Here is a 19,124-nt window from a genome sequence, read left to right as displayed (position 1 = left end):
CCGTGACCATTGGGCGTGATTTTGATGTATAAACGATTGTTAGTGACGAAGGACAATGGCGCACAGTCGTGTTGTCGGGCACTCCAGTCCTGCACGTGATCACGTTAGTGCCCGCGCTTTGGAGCTTACCAGCGGCGCGCGCTGCTCTCGAAGTTGCACCAACAACGTCGCCCAATTGCCAAAACCTCTTTGTTAAACTTCGCCGCCATGGATGACACTGACATGACCGATGTCGCCTACGATATTGACATTGATGTAGGCGAAGACATAGCACCGGCAGCACAAGCGTCGCAACCACAGCAGGTTGTCCAAGTGAGCAATGCGCAAGGCTGCACAACAAAGAGCGCAGTTGACTGACATGCGCACGGCAGAACAACGCGGCCGAAGCAGAGCGAAGCGTGCCCGCGGCCTACACCGAGGACATTATTGTACACGAGCCATGGCCGGAATCCCTCAACCTCCAGGGCGTGAGCGACTTCGACCCCAACGATCCGCTCTACTGGGCTATGGAGCATTGTCAGTCAGACCCGCGCGTCAAGCAGCTGCGCTGGGTCAACGACAACTCGGTCAACCTCGAGTTCTACAACAAAGAAGACGCGACGCTTGCCCTGACCATCCTCACACACCCCGACAACGGTGACTTCAGCAACGTCTCCATGCAAGAGCCCCGGAAGGCGAAACCGTACTCGAAGAAGCCGGACAGCGTGCTCATGGTCAGGCAGTCCAACGCCGGGGATCAGAAGCCGAGGGGCGCGGCCACTAGGAGCAACTACTACCAGCGCAACCCCGATGTCGCTGGCAACCGCCAGAGGGAGCCACGGCGAAAGCCGCCTCCGAAGAAAGACTATCTGGATTACGGCGATGAGGAAATGGCATCTGGTGAGCGACCAAGGCGGAGAAATAGTGGAGATGAGTCCATGGGCGATTCGGGCCTTGACCAGAGGGGCCCGCGCCGGAACGGACGAGACTTTCGCGACGACCGCGACGGGCGAGACAACCGGGGTCGCGGCAGGGGGGGCCGTCAACCAGCTTCAGGCAGGCTCAGGAACGATGCCCAGGGCCAAGACGTCGACTCGTACCGACCAGGCTCAAGAAGGTACGTCAGCACATTTCCTTCCATGGCTGACCAGCAGGCTAATAGTCCCAGTCCGGCAGAGCCACGCTTTGGTCGCCTGCGAGGACGCAGTGCCTCCCCGGCCTCTGACGAAGAAGGCGACGGCCGATTCGGGTTTGCCGAGCACGAAACGCATGCAGGCCGTCGGCGGTACCGCAGCCGAAGTCGTAGCCGTAACAACCGCCGTCGTCGCGAACCCAGCCTGGATCGTTGGACGCACGACCGTGCCAACTACGATCGTCAGAATGGCCCTACAGCTGGCGGACGTTGGCAGAAGGACGCTTTCTTTGTTGACACTTCACCAATGGGCAACCACCATCGGTCAAACGCTATAGACGTATCCAAGACACGAGGAGGCGGGGAATCGCTACTTTCGCGCATGACCAAGAACGGACAGCCCGTGCTACCGCAGCCGAAGCGATCGCTAGCTGACAGGATTACACGCGATGATGATGAGCCCGAAGAGTTGTTTGGCCGCCTAAAAGGTGACGACCGTGATCCTCATGTTACCGACTTCTCGGAGCCATCACGGTCTCGTCGCGGTCTGGCAGATCGTATCACGCGCGACGGCGACATCAACATTCGCGGTCAAGGACGAAACCGGAGCCAAGAAGGCATTAACATCCGCGGCTCCGCTGAGCGAAGCGGAGGAGGCGGTATCAATATACGTGGTGTGGCAAGCGGTGCCTAGAATGCTTCCGCTACTGAGAGAGATGGACGCGGAACAATGAGAAATCATTCGTCTCCCCAAACTGGCAGAAATTTAGATACTATTCTGATTTGTCGCCGTCGCAGCTTTGGAATCATCATGGAGGATCCCGAGTTTTGAGCAGAGATTGGACATAATTAACATGGCAGCCCACGGGTGGCTAATCAAGCGGGCCTGAATGAAGTTGCTTACTACTCTACTCTACTGTACAATTTTCTTACCTTGTCTTGCATCCTACAGCGGAGTGGCATCCACTCAAAAGCGTCACCAAAACTGCAAGCCTCTTTTGCTTATGGCAAGCTGAAGGTTCAAAGCTTAATCGAGATACCAGTCCATGATAATCATTCTAGACATATTTTGCCATTCCTTCCGCTTCGTGACTTGTGGGTGAGTGATGTTTCTATGACTTCTCAGACAAGCGATGTAAAGATACTCAATACCAGTCTAGCACGGAGCTACAAAAAGGCTGCCAAGACTCGCACGATTCATTAGAAACGGATTGGAAAGAGAAGCTGGAGCGCAATCCATATTGAGTGCAATGGAAATGATCAAGAATTGTACACACAACGGTCGTCGCTGTTACAACCACATGCACACCTAAAACCTAGCCTCAACCTTTTGTTCTGTATCTTGTAATGCCCATTGACTCCTCGCCTTCTTGCTCCTGACAGCTTCAACCTGCTCCTTTGTGAAGCCCTTCGCGACAGTCGCTGGGTTGTATCCTAGTCCTGTAATCTTGCCAATCTGCTCATCTGACTTATCCGTCGCAGCGCTTCCATCGTGCCTCTTGTAGACTGTGCAGACTACCGCGCCCCCGAGACCCAGGTTGTGTTGTAAAGCCACCTTGGTGTCCTTGACTGAGCGATTGTTAGCCCAGCCGCGCATGTGCCAAACCAATTCTGCGCATTGGGCGAGACCCGTGGCACCTAGAGGATGGCCCTTGGAGATCAGACCGCCAGAGGGGTTAATGACAACCTTTCCACCATAGGTTATGCCGCCCTTGCGGATCAGCTCATGGGCTTTTCCTTTGGGAGCCAAGCCGAGGGCTTCGATGGTAACCATCTCGTTGGCAGAGAAGCAGTCGTGGAGTTCGCACACCTTGACATCGTCTGGCGATACGCTGGCCTCCTCGAGTGCTTCACGGGCAGCCAATTCACTCATGCTGTATCCTACTAGTTCAATTGCGCTTCGGTTGAACAGTGACGGTGTGTCGGTTGCGAGTCTTTGTCCAGCAATTAGGATAGCCTGGTCCTTGAGCTCGGGACGCTTGTCGAGAAACTCCTGCGAGACAAGGACTGTGGCAGCAGCTCCATCCGAGGTCGGGCAGCATTGAAGCTTTGTGAGGGGTTCGTGAATCATGGGTGCATTCATGACTTGTTCGAGGGTGTATTCGTCTTGGAATTGCGAGTAGGGGTTGTTCTTGGAGTGCGCGTGGTTGATGCGACCGATTTCTGCAAAGTCTTTGAGTTCAGAGCCGTATCTATGGAAGCGGTCAGAATGGTTTGGATGTGACTTGTACGTGTGGCGCATGTCTGAACTCACTTCTCCATGTGCTCCCGTCCAGCGTTTCCGAACATCTGGGCGGCACCAGGGGCCTTGGTAATGCCTCTCGTCTCTTTCATCATTAAACTTGACGTGCCTGTCGGGTTTGCGCGATCTTGGAAGAAGGTCTGCAGCGACCCTGGGAACATCTTCTCAAAGCCCACTAGATATGGGTGTGCGCAGTCAGTGCATGCCTCACATACAGTTTGTACAGGGACACTTACCGACCAAGACGCAGTCGGCCGCTCCATGCGCAATCATGTTTCGTCCCATGTACAGGCCTGTTGAGCCAGTCGAGCAGTTGTTGTTGACATTGTATACTGGAATGCCAGTCATGCCAAACTGGTAGAAGACGCGCTGACCGCAAGTTGAGTCGCCATAGCAGTAGCATGCGACACCTTGGTCGACGTCGTCGTAGTTGATGTGCGCGTCGAGCATGGCTTTGACACCTGCTTCAAACCCGAGTTCGGGATAGTCCACCTTGCCACGAGGTTTGATGAACTTGGTCATGCCCACGCCGAGGACGTAGACGGGCTGCTTCTTGCCGACCATGATGGCGGTTGTGAGGTAGGAAGGGCAAGGCGTGTAGAAGCTCTAGCAGTGAAGGAGCGCAAGTAGGATTGAAAGGAAAGAGCAGCACGTTGCAGCTATGTTGGCTCTTGGTCGATGAGTATGCTGGACAACCGAGAGACGCGCTCCATGATAATGTATGTAGCGCGACGGTTGTCCCCGCACCTGCAGCACCTTTGGCGTGTGGAGATGCCGAGGTGCGATTCGTGAACGGCAAGGCGGGTCAGAATAGCCGGATCCTCCGCGTGGGGAAGCCTGCAACACGACGCATCTGACACCAGACAACCATCATGCAGTCTCAGCAAACTCCTCGGTATGTAAGCTAGAAGAGATGGCCTGTTGTGTAAGTAACGAGCCACTGTGGTTCGGCTTACGCTGAGTATGGCGCAGAAAGCAGAGTTGTGTAGTACATGCGACACTGACACTCCATAATCTAGTTAGGCACTTGCTGGACAGACCGATGGCTAGACCTCTATGCGATAGATGTAGAACAACACAAACAACAACTTGGACTAAACTTGCACGACGGTAGTCGGCAGTACGCCTTAAAATCAGAGAAATGTCTCGACACGTTTGGCCTTCCAATACGCTATCTACGTAGCACTTCACTCACCCTGATCATCTTAGCACATGAATACAGGCATATATGTCAGATACACGCAAAGTACAATAACTTGGCTTCACAGCGATCTTGGTGGAATCAATCACGTCTTCACGCAGAACTAGTGCTTGGAGTATGTATAGTGCCCTACCATGTCCTTTGATATTGCTCTCATCAAAAGGCAGGAGTCAATTCAATACGAGGTGAGTAACCTCGGGAGCCTTCTAGATTGAATTACATTTCTCAAAGATCCGTACCCGCAGTCGGAAACTCCCGAGGTCATCTTTACCGGCCGATGTGGTCTTACTGGAGAGAAGTTCGGAATTTTTCTAGTCAATATGATTATTATATTTCTCTTGCACAAGCACATACGACCACAGGATCTTGAGACCACGGCTTCCCGTTCGCTCAGCCCTAGTTAAGCAAGATACCGGCGGATTAGTAGTCAGGTGGGTGACCACTGGCGAATCCCCGCTGTTGTATGTTTTTTTGTTTCTTTCGAAAGAAGATCATTAGGCCGAAAATAGGCGTACTTGTTATTTTTTTGTCTTCCCGCAGATGCTGTTTCGCATGGTCGAACTTCTTTGACGTCGAGATAGGTAGTAAAGAGTAGGCAATAATTGTGGTTTCATCGTGACCTTAGGTCCTAGATACTCTCCGAAGATCCGGTTCTGCTCTCCCGTGGTTCGATTTGCGTGTTATGTCATGCTCCTGTCTTCTTTGGTTGGCGTACATGTTGGTGCTTCCATGTCTACGTCCCTGAAGCAGATACAAGGCTCAGGAGTGCATAAGCTGAGATGAAGGTTTTTGCCTCTTATTTCAAAATCCATCCAATGTTAGCCATGCCCTCTCAGCTCACGTCCTCGTCCTCCTCGTCCCTTTTCCTTTCTCGCTCGTCTTCTTGCTCCTTCAGGTGCATGGCCTCGACCAACTCACTGCCGTCCATGCCCACCTCTTCTCCATTGCTTCCGTCTGTCGGTTGCTTCTCTTTTATAGCCTTCTGCGCTTCCACTCTTTCTCGGACCAGCTTTGCGATGGCGTTGTCTGTTTGTACATTCAGTCCCTTCATCTTGTGCTCCAGGTCCCTCTTCAGGTCCCAGTTTGGCTTCTTGGGCTGTAACTTGAAGAGATCTAGTCCCTTGTCTTCTGCCTTCTCTGCGTCCTGTTGTGCCTTTGTTTCCAGCGCTAATTGCTCTGCCTTGTATTCCAAGGTATTCGTGGGGTCAGCGATGGGAAGGTTGTCGAAGCCCAGCTTGACGTTCCGCGTCGTCGCATCGTAGTTTCGGCCCGAGAGGTAGGTCGCTGCTACTGAAGGTTCCTCCTCGTCTGTGCGTGTAAGAGCCTGCGATGTCTCGGTCTGGAGCTGGATGGATGGCGAGTCGGCAGCTTCTGGCGCGTCTGAGATTTGCTCTTGTTTCCGCTTGAGCGACTTGAGCTGTGCGAGGCGTGACTTCCGGTCGTTGGCGGCTGCCGATAGCTTTTCGTGTGAAGACATGGTGAGAGCTTTGCGCTTGCGCCGGGTCCAAATATGGCTGTATGTAGAGCCGGGGGCTGCCGAAAGCTTGGCTGTGGCGTGGTCTTCTTTCGCAAGAAGCCTTGTGTGATGATGCGCAGGGGATCAAGGCTGCGATGGGGGATGGGGGATGGCTGAAGTTGTGGTCGTGTTCACGAGCGTTGCGGAGAACAGCTCGGGAGTCCAAGATCTTCCCCGGTTGGCGTTCCTGACCAAGTACGCACTTTCTCAGGTTTTCGTGTTACCGCCACCAGCTCCCATTCAAGACAACAAGTCATGTCTCGATGAGGTCCACACAGCCTTCACCTTCTCATGCCCCGCTTCCGCGTCCCCAATGCTAGCCTCATCGCCAGCGCGGACCTTTCCATCCTTCCGTTCCTCGCGCCGAGAGTCTTTGCAGAGTCAGCTATACCGAGAAGGAGCAGGCAGCACCGCCGGCGAAGCGATGCAACACCGGAGAAAGAGAAGGGAACAGCAAAACATGTAGAGGGAGGCACCAGAGTGCAACCTAGAGATGGCAAACCAGAAACCAGAAAGGCGACTGGGACAACATGTCGCAAGCAACCGATGCACGACGCATCTGCAACGGGCTTTCTACAAACGTCTGGTTATTGGATGAGAGGAACAGGCCACTCCGCTTCTGTCAACCGGCTCTATGCTGAAATATCGACCTTTACTCGCCAACATGCCCGATCATACGCAACCATCGCATCCAACAATCAAAGCATACCAAAAAAAGTCAAGTCCTCGCGGCGCCTAGAACGAACGAAGGCCATACCAGAAAAAGCCAAGTCCTCGCGACGCCAAGAACGGGAGAAGGCCCTCTCTGTAGAATACGCGCGTCTCGATTACTACATGTCCACGTTGCCTTCCCAGATCGAGGGGTCCTCCTTTGACCGCAAGACCCAAGGCCAATACAGATCCCTAACGCGCCGCATAACGAATCTCAAGCGCTGGGGATTGACACATCTAGACCTGACGAGGGCAGCTGAAGGGTCAGCTAAAGAAGTCGGGCTTCATTACGCATTTGCAGCACTGGATCGACCGCTCTATCCCTCCTTACGAAAGTTCACGCGCAGAGTTACTATCAAACATGATCCTCGATGTGCGCGGTTGAGTTGGACACTCTTTACAGCCGGGACTCACGGGGTTTCTCCGAGTACACACCAAGTATGGCTGAAATGGCTAGCACTTGATATCTCGATACGGAAAGCTTACGCCCATCGGGTGCTCATCTATCTCCTCGATCGTAAGCCTTGCCGTGCTTTGCATTTCGTAAAAGTTCTGGCCAACGATCCACTCCAGCGGGGTCGAAAGACTGGAGTAATCGCCGATGCTCTCGACCATCTCGCTCAGCTCCATACTCAAGGATTGCACGATAACAAGAGTTGGGGTGCCGACCCAGAGGCACACAAGCGCCGGTTTGTCAGTGCATTCGTGCACCTCTTCGAAAAGTCGTTAGCTGGTCAGATCGGTGTTTGTTCTCAGAATTTGTTGTACAACTTGGTAGAGCTAGCCACAACGAAAGACTTGAAGAAGGTATTTGATTGCCTTGTGCAACATCGGGTGGGCCTAGAGTTTGACACTGTGCTGCATTATGCAACCGCGTTTGGCAAGGCTGGCGAAGTGCAGTATGCGTTGAAATGTCTTGACTTGCTCACAGCTAGAAGTACGGCTACACCCTTGGAGGTTATGGTGGACCGCAAAAGACTTCGGTGGACATGCGCTGGCATATTGCGAAGGAGTATGAGTGAAAGTAAAGACTTCCATCAGACCCCGCTTGTCGTCGCTGCTATTGTACGCCTGGGCATCAAGATGGACATACTTCTTTACAATATCGTCATGCATAACGCTATGGAAGCTGGAGATTATGCTACAGCCTTCAAAGTATACAACTCTTTGGAAGAAAACGGACTACGGGAAGACAACCACACCCTCTCGATAATGCTTCACGGATGTACCATGCAGAACGATCCAGCTCTCTTCCAAGCTTTCGCACAACACTGTGCTGACATAGCAGGAGACACCCGGGACCCTTGGTTAGCAACAGACTATATCTACTATCTTTATGTACGCCACCACGGTGACGAGAACGTCGAACGTACCTCAGCCATACTATGGCAGTCCTACGCCAGATACTTCTCAGTAGCGCTGCTGCAGTCGTTTGTCGGCTACGGAACTCCAGACCTAAGGAACGTCAGCATCTCACAAAAGACTTCTGCGCTTGGATCCCTGTATCTTGCTCCTCCACCGGTGGCGTTGTACATTATGCTGCGGACAGAGATCCGATCAGCGTTGGCAATCAGCAACACGCGAGTCTATAACCTATACATCAAGTTCAAGTCGGTTGTAGAGGAAGGAAATCCAGAATTTGATGCGTTGGCTCAAAACCCAATAATCTGGAACGCTTTCCTCCTCGCTTTTTGTGAGAAACAGCAATTTGCAAACGCATCCCAGCTCATTCAAGACATGACAGACGGTCCAGCGAAGCCCAACGTTTACAGCTGGAATATCTTTATGCAAGCTTTCTTCAAAACACGACAAGTGCAAGCGGCAGAACGCGTCTCCCAGCTCATGCGAAATAGCGGTGTTGAACCTGACCGCTACACATGGGGAGTTTTGCTGCGGGGATATGCAAGAGCACAACTTGTTGATCGAATCGGCGATATCATTCCGCATTTAAAGCCAGAAGAGGAATTAGACGATGATCTGCTGAGACATCTTGCGAAAGTAGTTGACCGGAGGAAGCTGATGGACGTATTGGAGGAGAACAGGTCCCACAAAGAGACGATCGCGCTAGAGAAAGCAGCTCAAGAGGCAGAGGATGAGCGATCCAGGTGGCGGGATGAGCTCACAGATGGCGAGGCAGCAACAATAACAAGCGGTCTGTCTCCAGTTCAACTCGACATGATTGCGGCGGCGCAAACCAAAGAGTTGCCTGCCACTCAACCTGGCTCATCGGTTGTTCCTCCAAAGCTTACTTCAGTACCTGAGCAACCAACAGAATCGCCTTCAATGCACAGACGCCCGTCGAGATTACCGCGCGCCAATTTGCGGGACCCTGAAGTTCAATACAGAAAGCTTCAAGAGCAGCTAGGTCTCGTCGAATCTACCGAATCCGCAGTCAATGATCGTGTCGAACCGGAATCAGTCGAGCCGTCTAGCGCAGGCCTAGCTTTCAAGAGCATAATCAGCAAGAACAGTGTAAGAGCTATAAATTCTGGCAAGCCCGCTACTACGCCAAAGAGGGTTAGGTTCAATCTCGTAAAACCCGGGCGGCGGGGATGACCTGAAGTGATGGGACTCTAGAGGGTCTATAGTGTATATGATATTAATTGAATGCGTACAGTGTGTAACTTCACTTTCAACATTAGATAAGTGCATGTGACGAGGGTAGAGATCTTTTACCTACCAGCTCCTTACCCTCGAACCTCTAATCACCTCTACTTGCCTCTACACTATCGTCCACGCGATTGAACGCTGACTCCTACTCCCAATGCACTATGACATTGAAGTAGCTGCACTAAAGCCCATAGCTTCATAGTATCGACTTAATCTTCCCTGTCGCACCCAGACTCATTGTATTCCATCTATAACGGTCTCGAGGACTAGCTCATGCACATTTCCATATCCCTACCAAATAACGAGTAGCCCACCGTCATTCTGTTATTATTACACACGCCAAGTAACCTAGCTATAATTTACTACCACGAAACATGACGGGGAACCAGTAAGAAGTCTAGACCAGACGGGTAGCTGGATAATGAAGCCGCTGGTCAACCAAACTCCACTGTCGAACCCCACAATGACACCAGAGAACTGGAAACTCGCTCATCGACAAGTCGTAAATTCCAAGCTCCATGTTCGCCACAGCTGACATTCTCGTGCTTTGTCCAGGCCGAAAGAGAAGCAAGGAGTAGCCGAGTACGATCGTTCATAAGAAGAAGGTGCGTCTCTGCTCGCCCAGCAACCGAAGAACGACTAACATCCATCTCTGTTTCCTGGTCCGGGTCGGAAGAATGTTCACCGCGGGGTCGGGAGGATCTACATTGCATTCGCATGCGAGCTAACTACCTACTACTGTATACTAACGACCCGTTGGAGCAAACCAGGCTTTCTCAACATTATTGCCGTCCCGCTCGCCGCGAAGAGATCTAGATCAAAACAGACCGCCTTATGAACGCGTAGACCTGAGGCATACGAGTGGGTCGAATGTTGGCGCAGAGTAGGGTGATCGTAATGTAATGCAATCGGATCGATCACTGTCATAGTAACATGCTGGAAACTGATGAACGTTTGGACCCGTCTTTGTACAAATCAGATCATGTTACAGAGAACACCATTAGAAGAGCTGGAGCACGGAATATTGCGTAATGCTTGCTTTCAGTCTATTTCTCTCTCTGCCTACAACTCCTGTCATCATTTGTAGGCTCAAACAAGTAAAGGAAAAGGGATTGCCGAAGAAATTGGCGTGCAGGTTGTAGGATAGTTACAAAAGATAGTGATGTAGAGAAGGCGTTGGATAATTACAAGAGTGATGTATTGTTCGCATAAGAAAGCGTCAAATCCTCCGAGATTCCAGCATCAAAATGATAGAAGATGGTGAAGAAAAAAAGCTGCCAGCATGCATCATCTCAATAAGATCCAGACGAACATAATTGTCGTCTCTTTGAATCTTTGTCGAAAATTCGACTACAGTAAGATAGGCATGCTGCGCTGGTCCAAACTCAAAGTCGCTCGTGCTTTTGATTGTTGTGCTCATTACACAACATGTAGCTTGCCGGACTGCAACCCTGCAACCTCAATGTGCAGGATCTTCCGATGTCGTACCACCTGCTTGCGTCGGCGAGCCTGCTTCCGTATCCTCCGGATAGAAACCCCTCGCGTGGAGGGGGCATGCGGAAGTGCATGCCGACATCCATACAAGTGCGCACCGCACCAGTACAGCTGGCAAAGACCATTATCAAGATTCGACGCAAAAAAATGAATTGATAACCGCCCAATGAACGCCTCCGTTTGGATATATGTCGACTAAAAAGCTGAAGGAGATGAATCAAAGATAGGGTCGCAATATACAGGTAGCGATGAGTGAATAGATAAAGCAGCGGTCAGGGCGAGACTAGAAGTTTTGCGCGATGCCAGAGTTCCCTTGCTGAGGGAAAACACTTGGATTTTCTATCCTTGTGTTGCGTCGGGCTGACACGTCTCGTATGATTGGCTGTTGGTTGCCGGCATATGGGTCATTTCCTGCATATGGCCCGTTTTGGTAGTACTCTTGATGCTGGTAGTACTCTTGCGGGTGACCATTGGCCATGCCAGGGTAGTCGCCAGAGTTGTCAGAGTGATTGGCTGCCGAGTATGATGACGAGGCGTTGGATGGTCCACGGTGTACCCCAGCCTGGTTGTTGGCGGAGTTGGTCGCTGCAGCGCCATTGACAACACCGAGAGCACCGATACCGTCCGAGTCCATGGTCTGGCGACGGCCGTCTACAAGCGGATCGTTGGAGTGAGCGTCAGAGTAGGCGCCGTGGGTGGGAGAGTGTGGGCTGGTGTAGCCGCCGGGATTGCTGTTGCTGTCTGAGTAGGTCATGCCAGAGGTGAGAGTGGTTGACATCTTGCGGTTAGAGCTGGTAGTGGTGTTGCCCCAGCCTCGGTAGCCGCTGTCATCCTCGGCCATTTGCAACCCACCAACAGCAGGCAGCGTAGGGTCGTGGTTGGGGTTGAAGCCATACTCCTCAACCTCTTTGCGACGTTCGTCCTCGGCGCTCTTGCGCTGTTTGCGTTTCCGCCAAAAGAAGATGCCGCCCAATACTAGTAGAGCAACGACAACGACAGGAATGACGACAGCAATGGCTGTCTTGCCGCCAGTGCTGATGCCGCCAGAGTTCTCTTTTTGCGCGTTCTGCAACTGAGTGGAGTCGGTGTTGGAAGGGTCAGCAGCACCGGTACCAGTGGAAGATGCACCGTTGGTTGGCGCAGCGGCAACGTCGGTGCGTGAGAAAGTTGCAGTAACGGTGACGACCTGGGGTGTTTCGCCTTGGCCCGTCGGGGTCGAGGTTACAACAGTGACCGAGGTAAAGACTTGGGTAGACGGAGGTGCCGACGAAGCAGTGACGACGCTTGTCGCGATGGGTGCGGCATTGCTGGTGGTAGCTGCGGGAGGAGGCGCTGCTGACGATTGCGGTGGTGCGCTCGACTGGGCTGGTGGAGGCGCTTGTGAGGTTGACGGGGCAGGAGCGGGCGCTGAAGAGGCAGGCGGTGGCGCCTGGCTGGAGGGAGCGGCGGCCTCGCTCGAAGGAGGAGGTGCTGCACTGGACGGGGCGGCGCTCGAGGGTGGAGGAGCCTCTGACGAGGGCGCGGCCGCTGAAGGCGAGTTAGAAGCCGGTGCGGGACTTGAAGGAGTGTTTTCTGGCGGATTGGAAGACGGCGCGGGAGCAGAAGAAGCCTCAGTAGGCGCAGGTGCTGCGGAGGGTGTTACAGACGGCGAAGGAAGATCTGACGAGGGCGGATCTGAAGATGGGGCAGAGGCTGCAGGAGCAGGAGCAGAGGCAGAGGAAGGAGCGGCTTCGGCAGTCTGAGAAAGAATAGAAGGAGACAACGTACTCGCAGTCACATTGTTGCTAGACATGTTGACGACAATGGCAGCCAGAAGCTATGGTGCCAGGGAAAGGAGCGGCTTCAGCAACGATAACGACGACGCGACGACGGATAGCAGGTGCCGCCGGGAGAGGGTCAGGTAGCAGCAAGGGGACAAGATTCTCAAGATGAAGTAGTTAGAGTTCCGTGGTACCGCTGGCGGGCTCGTAGGAGTGGGCGGCGATCGCTCGAGTGCTCCGCCCGTGGGTCCGCAGTGATGATGTATCGACAGAGGCTCTTTGTTGCGAGTGGGCGACGGGCGAGGTTGTGCAGGAGTGTTAGTGGAGACGCACGCCAAAGGACGGGCGATCCCAGCAAGCACCTGTTGATTAAGCTGCCGAACCGAAGACGCCCAACAACAACAAGCGCGCTCTTGTGCCCTGCCGCCGGTGCCAATTGGGGGCAGTCGATGGCGGTCAAAGGTTTACGGCGAATTGCGATCACCCTCACGCGTTTCTGAAACCATGCCGTCGCAGCGCGCGCTGGAATGCGAAGCCCATGGGCCTCGCGACTCTCCAGCAGTGCCGTGCCAAGGCCTGCTGCAGCCTCTGGTGTTGCACCCAGCAGCGACTGGCTTGGAGCTTCAGACGGAAAAGCGGGTGTCTAATGCACCCAAGCTGACTAGCATTAGCCCCAAAGGGGGAGGTTGTGAGATGCAAGTACAAAAGGCGCGCCTGGCTAGCGACCAATGCGGCATGTCCGTGGCTGTGTGCGTCTGAAATCTGTCCACGTCCATGAGCCATGGACAAGACGCCGTCACGGCAGCTTTCATCTTCTACGTCGCACACCAGTCCGGCCATGATGCAGCGTCGCCCTCGCTGCCATGGCCGTCGCATGCCGTCATCCAAACGGGCCTTGTGTGCGAAATTTCCCACATCCCAGTCCCAATAACATCATCCGCTCGTGTTGACTGGCGAGCTGCCTGTTCTTTTCAGCCCGTGCGCCCGTGATTGGCTCCGTGGCGTGCCACTCTTAATATAGATGGTCAGAGTATCCTCGGCACGTTACCTCCCGTCTGCTCTACTGTGTGAACAGCGCACCGTGGCTTCGCAACTGCTGCAGCTACCGCCATGTTACGAGGCAAAACGTCGTAAAAGACACAACTAGATGCGCGCTTTCCATCAGCTTTCTTCGTATCTCTTCGTCATATGCTTTTGTCTCTTCGTCATATGCTTTTGTCCCTGCCACGTGCAGACTTCGTCGCTCCACCCGCGCACTCGCTAGTGACCAACAAATACTCACCGAACTGTCTCGTCCAAAACAAATCAACCCTGAACTGATTAGACATCAGTACCCTGTCGCAGTTCATCGTCTTGTTCGGCACGCGCTGCTGCATAGTTGCCCCCACCATCTTCACCACTCCACAATGTCACGCTTAGTGTACCACCACCACGCACTGCCCCTTACCGCTAGTACTGCACAACTTCATTGTTCGCTAGATTGCAAAAGCCACACGTATCGCTTGTCCACTGTTCAACACCGCACCGCCAGAAGCTTGATTACTAGCGTACCAATAAGCAATATACTCCCTAAAGCACGCCCGGAATTATGGCCTTGCGCCCTTGCAGCTTATCCTTCCCAAACTTCTTCTCGTACCACCTCTTGCCCTGCAACGCACGCGGAAGCATGGTAGTCACTTCATTGAGGAGAAACGTGCGTGCAGGCACACACTTCCAACCCCCAATCATCCACCAGCCCGCCCACTCGATCCATTCGCAGAGGTAGTGCGCGTGCAGCGAGTACTTGAACAGACCATTCTTCGGTATCATGTAGATCTTGTCCACTCTCTCCACTGGCTTGCCCTGTTCGGCGGCTGCCTTGCGCTGTTTGCGATCTGCCGCTCTCCTGATCTCGCGCAGGTCGTCGTCGTGGAACATGTTCGCTAGAAGTCCCCAGCACCAGATTACGAGCCCTAGAAACATGTACTCTGATCGTGCTGCCCATTCGTATTGTGATGTCGGGCCGTAGCCTGCGAGGTACCCGCCAATGGAGATTGCGTTGAACATCTGGAACCCAAATGCCATGATCCAAACAAAAGGATGTATTGGCGACATGCTAGGATTGAGCAAGAGGGGAGACACAACGGCGCGGTAGAGATAGTGGAACACCTTGAGTATGATTAGCACATTTCTCGCCCATCTTTCACCTCTACTCACAAAGCAGCCAGCCATAGTCCAATTACCCCAGGGTAGCTCTCCAAGACCCAATTCTTTCGGGAGCGAGTACATGATGTACAGCAGGGTTATAAATCCCGCCGATTCCATCGTTGCCCACCCTATCTTGCCGTCAATGTTGAAACGCGATTCAATCGACGTCTTGCCCTGTGGGTACCAGTCCAGAACCCATTGAGCTGCAGTGATCTTTGTGAATGTTAGTAACGGCTGAAACAAAAAATGCGGGGCTGCGGCGCAGCGCCTATGCTTACAATAGGGAAGAACTGCCAGATGTAGCAAACCAGCTCCCAATTCTCACGCGACGGTGGAAGCCAGTTCTCCACAATAGCCATAGTTGTATATGAAAGGTGATCCTGCGCGAAACGAGATCGTGGGAACGCGTAAAGGGTGTTGCTGGTGAGGAGCTTGGGACTTTGAAGCAAGTTGAATCGCAAACAATGATGTCACCATAACAGTATCGCATCCGCGCCAAGCCGAAGCGTATCGTCGTGTCCTCCGCCTCGACAGCTTTTCATCACGCTTCAGTCCGGATGAGCTGACCCACTCGCATGTGTTTTTCTCTTCGCGCCGCCAGTCAAAGATCTGCACAGTCCAGGAGTTCTTACACTACCCCTGGATTCTGCTCGGCATGGATGTTCAATAACGATATATTTTCTACGATGCTATTTCATTCCATCAAAAAACCGTCTCCTTAGCTCAATTGGGAGAGCGCCAGACTGAAGTCTCAGTCACTAAATCTGGAGGTATCGTGTTCGATCCACGAAGGGGACAACGTGCCTGGGTTCGCCCAGGATTCTTCGAACTTCTTTTTTGCATTTGTTTGTCCGTACTGCTGAGCTAGGACATGCAGCGTGTTCGGTTTCTTTTCTGCCTGTGGTTTGGTGGCTACTTCTTTTTGCGAGTATGCCTGTCTTGCAAGCTATGGCGAATTCTGGTCTTGCCACCAATCGAGTCTGCTGAGAATGTCCACTAGTACGTATGCCAGGGCATGGGCACGACCAAGTAACGTGTCCAAGTCATTTCACGTTGTGTATGCACAAAAGCGTCAACAATTTCAATGAAGAGAACACAATGCTGTAAACTTATGCTACGCTATGATGCTTGCTGATAAAACAAAAAAACAATGGTCCGTGGCCCGAATATCAGAATTCTGCCTGGCGCCTACTCGTCTTGCCTCGCACCACTTGCCTGCATATCGGCATCAGTGACAGGCACACTCTCCCTTCGCAGCTGTTCGGGCGCTCTCGCTTCGTTGCCCTTCTTAATGCCTCTTCCTCCAGGCGTCAAAAATGTGTTGTCTAGATTGGGCAACTCCTCGCCAGGAGTGGGAGTCCAGTGCTTGCTCTTCCATGGTGTAACGTGGAGGATGTACATAGTGTCAATTTCTTCGAGGGTGCGGCCATGAGATTCGCAGACGAAGAAGTAGACTACTATAGCGCCGAGGAAACAGCAGGCCGCGAAGACGTATCCATATTGATAATCGATGGCAGCCGTGATATAGGGTGTGACTAAGAATGTGCATTAGTGGGGTTCATCCCGGCAATGTGAAGTGTTAAGAACTTACAGAAGGAGATGAGGAAGTTCCAGGTCCAGTTGCTGGCTGTGGCTAGAGCCATGGCCTTCGCACGGTATCGGCTGGGGTAGATTTCTCCAACGACAGCCCAGACAATTGGTCCCCATGTCATGGCATAGCCTGCGATGAAGAGACACGCAAAGGTGATCATAGCATACCCAACACCCTGGTTCGAAGTGCCGTCGTCATTTTCCAGAGCGAAGTGGCCCAGTGAAGCAAAGACCAGGAAACACATGAACATCCACAAGGCACCAGTGATTAGTGCAGGCCTCCGTCCAAACTTCTCAACAATATACAGACCGGGGAAAGTCATGCCAAAGTTGACACCTCCTAGGATCATGGAGGTGACGAACGAATTTGAAATACCAACAGACCGGAAGATCGTGGTTCCATAGTAGAAATAACTACAACAAGGTTAGTATGGGATACGTTAGAAGTACTTGAAATCGACTTACTAATTGGCACCTGTGAGCTGCTGGAGGGCTTGCAGACTGATACCAAGTAATACACGATACAACATGCGCGGTCCTGTAAAGATCTCGTACCAGGGGTGGTGGCCGCCTCCCGCTTGCTCCGCCTCTAATTTCTTCTGGATTTCCTGGACTTCGCGCTGAACCTCTGGGTGGTCCTGAGAAACACCGTACGTAAGGGCGATAGTGTGTATCGCTTCGTCAACTTTGCCCTTGCGGTATTCCCATCGTGGAGATTCCTGCATAAAGAGAATCCCGACCATCATGAGTGCTGACCAGATAAAGCCAACACCCATTGGAATCTTCCATGAAGCTGAACTGCCATCATCTTCGGTACCGAAATTGATGCCTAGAGTGCAAAGTCAGTATAGGTTCCAGAGATGGTTCGTAGATAGAATTGCTCACAGTAAGCGGTAAAGATTCCGAGGGTGATAAAGAGCTGGTAACACGATACGAGCGCACCTCTTACGTAGCGTGGTGCAGTCTCGGACTGGTACATTGGCGTAAGGACCGACAGTCCTCCTACACCAAGACCAGCGACCCAACGACCTAGGGAGATTTGATACCATGTTTTCGTTGTAGTAATCTGAACAATGACTCCGATGCAGAAGATGATATTCCAGAAGACGATAGAGTATTTGCGGCCGAATTTGTCGGCGATAGGAGCGGCGATTAAAGCACCCATCAAGGTACCGATTGAGAGTAGGGCGACGATCAACCCAGACTTCCAATTGCTGAAAGCAGGTCCGCCTGTTTCAGGGTCCGTCTGATCCGCAAATTTGTTCAGAAAGTCTGGCATTTCCAGGAATCCAGAGATTTGACCGGTGTCGTAACCAAAGATGAACTACATGTCGTTAACCAACGTACCCATATTGTTTCGTATAATACATACACCACCCATTGACACAATGATCGCCATGGCAATGATACGCATGCGGAAAATCTCCTTCACACCACCTTTCAACATCTGCGGTTTCTTCTCAGGATCCTGATCTATCATCGTGGAGGAAGCAGGCGAGGCGTGTGAATGCCCACGGAATCGGTCGAGTATCGCCATGGCTGGTGAAAGGCGAAAGTTTTGTGCCGATCAAAGGTAAGAGAAAGTAACAACAGATTTTGGGGTCGTGGGGTCTCCGAGTCCTATAAACCACCCATATTTGCTCCGCTTCTTGGCTCTTGGAGACCCCAATGCCGTCATAACGGCACGCTCAACCGTGGGTCGTCACCGCATTCCCCATGCTTACCGCGCAGTTTGGTAAGTCCGAAGCCATCTCGTGAGCGTGCGAGCTGCAATGACCGACGTCATGTTTTGCATGGTCCAGGACCCCAGCATACGGCCGCTAGCCACATCGCCATCGACAAGCCCGGTCAATCGAATGCTTGATAAAGTTAAGCTATCAACAAGCGTCGCGTTCCCATTGGTTACGGGATCACTCCGGAGCCAATCTTTGAGCCTCCAAAGCTTGGCCCAGGGAATTTCTACCGACGTCAAAGCTGCGCACGTCATCTTCACTTCGACATGTGGGGTAGTGCAAGAGCCGTTGTATGTCAGTTGAGTTGTCGTTGGTTATCGTCGCGACAGACTGCCGAGGCGTCCCGACATGTCAGGACGTTGGCGTGTCGCAGCAATGATCGAAGGTGAATGTGATGCAAGTGTATCACGAGATCTGGCTTGGCGTCCATCACGTTGATCCTTTGAAGATGATGTCATCATATCATCCTCTCACTCCAACATATTTCGACTATCGCAATACACAAGACTCACATAATATTTCATACCGGACGAACGATTGCGGAGCGGAGCTTCTCGGTGTTGGTCCCAGTTTTCTTTCTTCTACGGGTCTTCGATGCATGGACATTGTGGGTCACGATCGCCACACCATGGGGCTCCCACTGCCGTTAGGTGTCTCCGGATTCAAAAATTTCGATGGTACCCAAGTACCGGTAACGTCATCTCGCTTTATCACGCGTCAGTCATGAGTCTGGAAATACAGTTCTTGTGCGGCTCAGCTACCGAATGTGGATGTTTGCGAGTCAGATCCGAGAACTACGGTGTACGGAAGGTGTCGCTATCTCGAGAATTACTGATTCTAGAATTTTATACGAAAGCGCGGCTCTATTGTATCAGCGTTTTGATTTCAGGGCGGAAATCTATTACCAATCACTGCTGATTGTACGATCTGCCGATAATGCAATTCCCGCCTTGAAATGATCTTATACTG

The 19,124-nt window shown here is 52.4% G+C and overlaps 8 protein-coding genes and 1 non-coding gene across 9 annotated transcripts; 4 read left to right on the top strand and 5 right to left on the bottom strand.

Moving 5' to 3' along the window:
• The first annotated feature begins 184 nt into the window (after nt 1–184).
• On the top strand, nt 185–2,170 carry CC77DRAFT_1022514 (hypothetical protein). The gene is made up of 3 exons (XM_018525479.1): nt 185–312; nt 372–1,096; nt 1,148–2,170. Exons 1-3 carry the CDS (start codon nt 208–210, stop codon nt 1,803–1,805), a joined length of 1,488 nt encoding a protein of 495 aa, XP_018383718.1. The 5' UTR covers nt 185–207; the 3' UTR covers nt 1,806–2,170.
• On the bottom strand, nt 2,022–4,063 carry CC77DRAFT_967750 (non-specific lipid-transfer protein). Its single transcript, XM_018535760.1, has 3 exons — nt 3,590–4,063; nt 3,366–3,528; nt 2,022–3,303 (listed from the first exon to the last, which is right to left on the bottom strand). The coding sequence occupies exons 1-3, from the start codon at nt 3,915–3,917 to the stop codon at nt 2,421–2,423; spliced, it is 1,374 nt and encodes a 457-aa protein (XP_018383717.1). The 5' UTR covers nt 3,918–4,063; the 3' UTR covers nt 2,022–2,420.
• Nucleotides 4,064–4,220: 157 nt separating this feature from the next.
• Nucleotides 4,221–5,172, top strand: CC77DRAFT_225814 (hypothetical protein). Its single transcript, XM_018530727.1, has 4 exons — nt 4,221–4,278; nt 4,373–4,669; nt 4,722–4,739; nt 4,800–5,172. The coding sequence occupies exons 1-4, from the start codon at nt 4,267–4,269 to the stop codon at nt 4,956–4,958; spliced, it is 486 nt and encodes a 161-aa protein (XP_018383716.1). The 5' UTR covers nt 4,221–4,266; the 3' UTR covers nt 4,959–5,172.
• Nucleotides 5,006–6,274, bottom strand: CC77DRAFT_1022511 (hypothetical protein). Its single transcript, XM_018525478.1, has one exon. The coding sequence runs from the start codon at nt 6,029–6,031 to the stop codon at nt 5,387–5,389; it is 645 nt and encodes a 214-aa protein (XP_018383715.1). The 5' UTR covers nt 6,032–6,274; the 3' UTR covers nt 5,006–5,386.
• CC77DRAFT_225503 (hypothetical protein) lies at nt 6,255–9,410 on the top strand. Its single transcript, XM_018530726.1, has one exon. It carries the CDS (start codon nt 6,362–6,364, stop codon nt 9,335–9,337), a length of 2,976 nt encoding a protein of 991 aa, XP_018383714.1. The 5' UTR covers nt 6,255–6,361; the 3' UTR covers nt 9,338–9,410.
• A 1,692-nt stretch (nt 9,411–11,102) lies between these two features.
• CC77DRAFT_225912 (hypothetical protein) lies at nt 11,103–12,904 on the bottom strand. Its single transcript, XM_018530728.1, has 2 exons — nt 12,653–12,904; nt 11,103–12,412 (listed from the first exon to the last, which is right to left on the bottom strand). Exons 1-2 carry the CDS (start codon nt 12,675–12,677, stop codon nt 11,169–11,171), a joined length of 1,269 nt encoding a protein of 422 aa, XP_018383713.1. The 5' UTR covers nt 12,678–12,904; the 3' UTR covers nt 11,103–11,168.
• Nucleotides 12,905–13,807: 903 nt separating this feature from the next.
• Nucleotides 13,808–15,393, bottom strand: CC77DRAFT_1096856 (3-oxo-5-alpha-steroid 4-dehydrogenase). Its single transcript, XM_018529866.1, has 3 exons — nt 15,111–15,393; nt 14,842–15,045; nt 13,808–14,793 (listed from the first exon to the last, which is right to left on the bottom strand). The coding sequence occupies exons 1-3, from the start codon at nt 15,189–15,191 to the stop codon at nt 14,215–14,217; spliced, it is 864 nt and encodes a 287-aa protein (XP_018383712.1). The 5' UTR covers nt 15,192–15,393; the 3' UTR covers nt 13,808–14,214.
• Nucleotides 15,394–15,544: 151 nt separating this feature from the next.
• CC77DRAFT_t69 lies at nt 15,545–15,630 on the top strand. Its single transcript has one exon. It is a non-coding gene; the product is annotated as a tRNA-Phe (tRNA).
• Nucleotides 15,631–16,020: 390 nt separating this feature from the next.
• CC77DRAFT_1032980 (general substrate transporter) lies at nt 16,021–17,959 on the bottom strand (the record flags this gene model as incomplete). Its single annotated transcript, XM_018526775.1, has 5 exons — nt 16,021–16,367; nt 16,424–16,836; nt 16,888–17,251; nt 17,308–17,746; nt 17,795–17,959. The coding sequence occupies 5 exons, from the start codon at nt 17,957–17,959 to the stop codon at nt 16,021–16,023; spliced, it is 1,728 nt and encodes a 575-aa protein (XP_018383711.1).
• Between the last annotated feature and the right edge of the window lie 1,165 nt (nt 17,960–19,124).

This window comes from Alternaria alternata (assembly GCF_001642055.1).
Source record: "Alternaria alternata strain SRC1lrK2f unplaced genomic scaffold CC77scaffold_16, whole genome shotgun sequence".
NCBI classification, from domain to species: Eukaryota; Fungi; Ascomycota; class Dothideomycetes; order Pleosporales; family Pleosporaceae; genus Alternaria; species Alternaria alternata.
The sequence above is the reverse complement of the archived record's forward strand: the minus strand, read 5'-3'. Positions and strand labels throughout refer to the sequence as shown.